The sequence below is a fragment of the Rhinolophus hipposideros genome (assembly GCF_964194185.1).
Source record: "Rhinolophus hipposideros genome assembly, chromosome: 19".
Classification (NCBI taxonomy): domain Eukaryota; kingdom Metazoa; phylum Chordata; class Mammalia; order Chiroptera; family Rhinolophidae; genus Rhinolophus; species Rhinolophus hipposideros.
In genome coordinates this window covers 3,971,340-3,977,339 of record NC_138065.1, presented here as the reverse complement: position 1 = coordinate 3,977,339, position 6,000 = coordinate 3,971,340, and the positions used below count along the sequence as shown (strand labels likewise).

The window sequence follows — 6,000 nt, the reverse complement described above, 5'->3', positions numbered from 1 at the left end:
AGGAATGAAATTTAAACTCCTGGGCATGATATCCAATGCCTAAAGACCTCCCAGATCTGATCCTTGCCCACCTTCCCTGTCTCCACCCCTGCCCACTTCCTCTGGTCCCCATGTTTCCAGTCCTACTGAACTGCTGTTTTTACATTGCACCATGTTCTTCCAAATCTCTGTGTGAATACATTGTTCTCCTTTTCAGAAATGCTCTTCCTTCTCTGCCTCGCTAACTCTTCTCATCTATGATTACTCAGCTTAACTGTTCCATTTGGAAGGCCCTTCCTACGTGCACTTTTAGCAGCTTCTGCAGGCATCTAGCACAGCTCATTACTCAGGTGTGCCAAGACCTGTACCGTAATTTTTTTTTTTTTTGCTGACTCTCATTAGATTATGAGTACTCAAGAGCAGTGATAGTGTCTTCTTTTATTTTCTTATTTTGATGCTCTGATCATCTTTTCTTTCAATAGGCTCCTTTCTAAATATTTTATGTATTTTATTTTTTGAATAGGCAACACATTTACCTGTCCAGAAAATTCAGAAATTACAAAAGTCTCACTCCTACCCCTGTGCCCACATCTGCTTTCCAGTCCCCTTCCCCAGTGGTAAAGTTATCAATTCCTTGTGAATACTTCTAGAGAGATAACTATATCTATGCTTACCCTTTCATGTTCTATAGACTGTGCTGTCCCTTGTTTTCACTTAATTATGTACAGTATCTCTGAGATCATTCCATTTCAGTGCAAAAAAGGCTTCCTTATTCTTTATTTACAGTTATTTGGGTTTCCACCATCATTTAATCAATGTGGGTGTACCATCATTTAATCAACGAACATTAGGTTATTTCCAGTCTTTTTCGAATGCAAACAATACTGCAATGACTAACTTCACAAGCATGTCACGTCACACATGTGCAAGTGTGACAGTACAATGAACTAGAAATGGCACTGCCAGATCAAGGAGTAGGTGCATTTGTAAATTTCACCATGTCATATTGCCCTTCGTGGAGTTCATAGATATCTTATTTATCTTTGTATCTCTAGCCACTACTATAGAGCCTAGAACAGAGGAGGCACTCAATACATTTTTATCAAATAAACAAATGAAAAAAAATTAGCTCTTTCAGTGGAAGCTCCCTTTTTCCTTTCTCTGATGCCTTGCTTTAGTGGATAAGCTCTTTCCCATCCCACACTCAGTTGAAACCAAACGATCCATGTTAAAAAACAACAAAAATCCAAGTGCCATTATTTTGGAACAAAATTCTTATTCTAACTTTTTATTAATTTCCGTATGTATTAACTAATCAAGGCCCTTCATTAGCTTGGTTATAAAGTAAGGTCACATTAATTTTTATGTTCTGTCTGATATAATAACTTTGAGTCTTCATCCTACATTTTGTGAGCTATCTTAATTAGTCTACCATTTTTGTTTATTTTTATCCCCTTGGACACCCTTACATAGTCCATGGATTCTTTTGGGGGGTTGTTTGTTGCTTTTATAAGTCATCAGACCTCTGCAAGTAAACTTTTCCTATCTTTTAACTCTGTATCCCTGTTGCTTCTGGATTCATTGCTTATTAGCTCTGTGACCTCTCTATGCCTGTCTATTCATCTACAAAATAACAATATTATTGGGTTGTGAGGATTAAATGAGATTATAGACGTAAAGTGCTTAGAATAGTGTTTGGCACATAGTAATGTTGAGAGACAGTCCTTGGTGGGTCTTTCATGCTTCTTAACTTCCTGGGTATACCAAGAATGCAAGACCCTGACTGCTCTTCACCAGGGTCATTTCTCAGGGTTGTATTTGTAGTGAGCAACTCTGAGGGATGATGTAATGTCTCCTTCCAGGACATGAGCACGTTTGTTTACTGCTTCCTATAAAATGGCGGGTTCCCCAAGCTCTGTGTTTCTCAACCATGATGTAAATCCACCAAGCGCATAGCATTCATCTAAGCCCTTCGTGTCATCCCTGTGAATCTTGGGGGGCAAGAGGAATTGACACAAACATGCTGAAGCACACGTTGCTTCCAGGTGGCATCACAGTCCTTTGTCTCTGACCCAGGAATTTTGTGTCTTTTATCAGCATCCATGAAACAGTAACAGACCAACATTAGCCCGCCAGTAGGTAAAATCAAACAGCAGACCTGAGTATTAAGTGTTTAAGATATTTACATTATTTTTGCTGTTGCTCTTCTTACTCGCCTTTGCCAGGCATTCTGCACAGTCTCTGTAAGTTTGTGTTTGGGTAGGTAGCCAAAAAACATCAATTGCTGCCATTTGCAAGTTACACTACTGTGCTGTTGGGGGAAACGAAAAGAATTAGAAATAAAGGTACCCAAAATCATTGCTCAATTGAAATTACTTGGCCACTCTAACATCCAGTTCTAAATCAGTGAGGCCACAGTTTCCTCTACATATGCTTTTTGTACAGTCAGGGCATACTTTTTATGTAGTTGCAATACGTGAAAAGAAAGTTGCACAAAAATAACTGCGCCTTAGTTCCTGTTACTTAATAGCTGGATGACTTTGGGCACTCTAAGGTTCAGTTTCCTAATATGTGAAATAGAGAAATAAGACATGATCCAGCAGTCTCCCGAGGTTGTTGGGGCCATAAAATAAAATACTGTGTGTGAAGATATAAGGTATTGAGCAAATGAGTTGTTATAAGTTAAGAGTGTGTTGAAACACAAACGTCAACGCGTCCTCATATTATTGTTTTGCGGGTCTATGAAATGAAAGAAGGGGAAAAAAAAAACCTTGCCCAAGTCAACGGTTGACTCAGTATACCACTCTCTCAACCATCCAACAGATAAAATTTCTAAGAGCATAAAAGACAAACTCCAACTCCCAGCAGGCGTTGCTTCCGAATCGCGTCATATGACCTCAGCTCCGGCCCGGCCCGGCCCCCTCCCCGCCCCCACGTTCCAGAAACTACATTTCCCAGGAGGCGCCACGGTGCCCAACCGTCCGCTTTCCCCCGCCCCCTGCCGCCGCTTTACCCCAGCCGGCAGCTCCTTGGCCCACTCGGGTCCCGCGGTCGGAGGAGCGGGCGCGCGCGCGGGTGGTCGCGCGGCTGCTGAGAAGGGCGAGCGCGCGCGGGGAGGGAGTGGAGGCGTAGGGGGGCGGGGATACGGCTCGCTTGCTCGCAAGATGGCGGACGAGGACGGGGAAGGGATTCACCCCTCAGCCCCTCACCGGAACGGAGGTGGCGGCGGCGGTGGGGGGTCGGGGCTCCACTGCGCCGGGAACGGCGGCGGCGGAGGCGCCGGCCCGCGGGTCGTGCGCATCGTCAAGTCCGAGTCCGGCTACGGCTTCAACGTGCGGGGCCAAGTGAGCGAGGGCGGGCAGCTGCGGAGCATCAACGGGGAGCTGTACGCGCCGCTGCAGCATGTGAGCGCGGTGCTGCCCGGGGGGGCGGCCGATCGTGCCGGGGTGCGCAAGGGGGACCGCATTCTGGAGGTGTGAGTATCGGGGCTGCCCGCCGCCCCCCCCGCCCCCGCCCCTCCCTGCATCTCCCCTCCACCCCTGTCACCCTCCCAACCCCGACCGGCCCTGGGGACCCCCGCCCCCCTCAAGCCCCGCACCTCCGGGGGGGTTGGCCCTTTCACCTCCCTCTCCCCGGGTTTCTGGGCTCCCACCTCCCTGCCTGCGAGCTCCGGTTTCTGTCCCTGTGCCCCTGCCGCCGGGCCCCCCCATGCCCCCGGCTGCTCTGCTGCCCCGCGGGCTGCTGGCTGCTCCTCGCCGCCCCCCGCTCTGCCGCGAAGACCCTGCTCGCTGACAGCACCTCCTCCGAGCCGGCCGCCGTGGGCGTGTGCCCGGCCCGAGGTCTCCGGGTGGGCGGCGGCGTTGCCTGCGCGCCCCCCGTCCCTGCAGCCCCCGTGGACCGTCCCCGCGGCCCTCCAGCCCGAGGGGCAGGACCTCGGGTCCGCTCCTACTTTTCCTCGGAAGCATCGGCCCGCCACGCTGCTCTCCTTTTTCTGTCCTTACTTACCCTCTCCTTACGGGTCAGCACCCGCTGTGGGTTTTTCTGTCCTTATCCGTGTCCGTCCTCTCTTCGTTTTTGTATTCATTCGCGGAGTATACCTTCTTTTCTGACCCTTGCAAACCTTCTTTTTTTCTTTCTTTCTTTTTCTTTTTTTCTTTTTTTTTTTTTTTTTTTACCGGTGGTGGGGTCGGTGGTGGCCGTGGTGTCTCCGCCACTGTGGTTCTCTGCACAGCAGTCGTGGTCTTACCCCCTGATTTTGAATCTAGTGTCTCGGTCCCCACACGCCTCTGAGAGCATTTCTGCTCTGACTCCAGCACCGCACTCGTACTTTTGTTTCCGTCTCCAATGACAACCCCCTTTTGGGGTCCTGGACGTCCCCACTTTTTCAGGGCACGCTGTTTTCATTCGCTCTCCTACTCCATCCTCTGGTGATGATGCCACGCTTGACTCGATCCTGTGCTTTCTTGCCTCCGGGTTGCTTTCCCCTCCTCTCGTTAGGCCCCTTTGCTGCTGCTGCAACCCATCCTCTTCCCTTCGGCAGCCCCTCCTCCTTGACGCTCCTTCATCCTTCCTTCCCCACCGCGTCCCTTAAAGCTCGCGCAGGATGCTGCGTTGTCTCGCGATTTCTGTGCAGACCTCCTCCACTGCTCCGACCCAGGTGCTCCACTTGTGTTTGTGTACGTTGTGTTAACACGTATGTAGTGATGGCTGGCTGGCTGGGAGGGGGTGTACGCTGGCGTTCCCTCCATCCTCAGTCGTCTTCAGTGCTGTGTCTTGACCGCTCCTTCTTTCTCTGTCTTGTGTACTCTGTTTTCACACTTTTGCCCTTTTCCCTCAGTGCTTGGATTTGCTCTCAAGAAGTCCTTCTCATTTTTTGCAAATGTTATTTTAATTACAGTGTCCACAAGCTTCAGGCGTTCCTCTAGTAAAACAGTCGGTTTGCTCAAGACTTCAAAAGGGATAGGATCTGGAACGTCTGGGGCCTACAGAGCTGGCCATCCCGTCTGTCTTATTTACCTGGTGCTCCGCCCTTATCTTTGACATTCTTCCTCTGTGGTATCCACCCGTTCTGTTTCCTCTTGCACCTCAAGAAAGAGTAGCTCATCAAAGCAAGTGTTTGGAGCTATTGCTGTAACTTTTTCCGTCCTTCCTGTAAACAGATGGTTTTTTTTCTGTTAACATCCTACATACTCTTTTCTAGTATTCTCTAGCAATATATTCTTAATAGTTTGAGGGTAAGGGCATTCAGATATAGAATGCAATAGTGACCTTTCGCTTTATACCTGGGCTCCTGATTTTCTTTCTAGATAACTCAAAATCTGTGCCTGGTGTTTCCTTCCAGTAGAAGCTCTTGGAATTGTCTCTTTTCTTTTTCTTTGAAAGTTTACTTTGGACCCAGCTGTTTATTTTTAAATTTAAAACTAACGTGTTTTAAATTATGAATTGATCATAAAGTTCTAAATCATTTACTCTTTACAGGAGCTGAAAGAACTAAACTAAAATAGTTCTGTAGCAGACTATAGCTAACATGATTGACCATTGTGCGTGTGTGTGTACACACTCACAAACTAACATAGATGGTGTCTTCTTGCCTTTGTTGTAGTTTTTGCAGCAGAGTCCAGATATGAACTAGGTACTCTTTAGAGACCTTGGATGACCTCCTAGGGCAGGTAGAAGGGCTTATCTCAGGCTCAGGTTCCAGTCTAGGTTCATTCCTCCTAGAAAAAAGACATTGCATTTTGGCTCATCCTTGGTGGTGAGTAGAGAACTTTCTCTCTTTTAGCTTAGAGAAACTTTCTCTGGAAGGTTGCGATGATCAGACATCTTCCTGGCATTGGTTTCTTACCTTTCCAACTGTATTGATGTCTGAATTCTTTGAAGCTTCTCCACTGCTACAGTGGAAATAGAGTTGCAGCACAGAGCTAAGCTAGTTGGTAAATTCACTTGAGATCTCAACTCCAGTTGATTCCTGAACAATACGGTTCGAACTGCGTGGGTCCACTTATATGTGGATATTTTTCG

General features: G+C 47.7%; 1 protein-coding gene across 2 annotated transcripts in view; it reads left to right on the top strand.

Annotated features, from left to right (window-relative positions):
• The first annotated feature begins 2,953 nt into the window (after positions 1 to 2,953).
• SNX27 (sorting nexin 27) overlaps positions 2,954 to 6,000 on the top strand; it is a 63,621-nt gene continuing 60,574 nt past the window's right edge. Inside the window, exon 1 of one of the 2 annotated variants that reach the window (XM_081025521.1) lies at positions 2,954 to 3,454. In XM_081025521.1, the coding sequence (XP_080881647.1) occupies positions 3,144 to 3,454 (311 nt within the window). In that variant the 5' untranslated portion in view covers positions 2,954 to 3,143. The remainder of the gene's footprint in view (positions 3,455 to 6,000) is intronic. The other variant, XM_081025522.1, reaches the window with a different exon arrangement.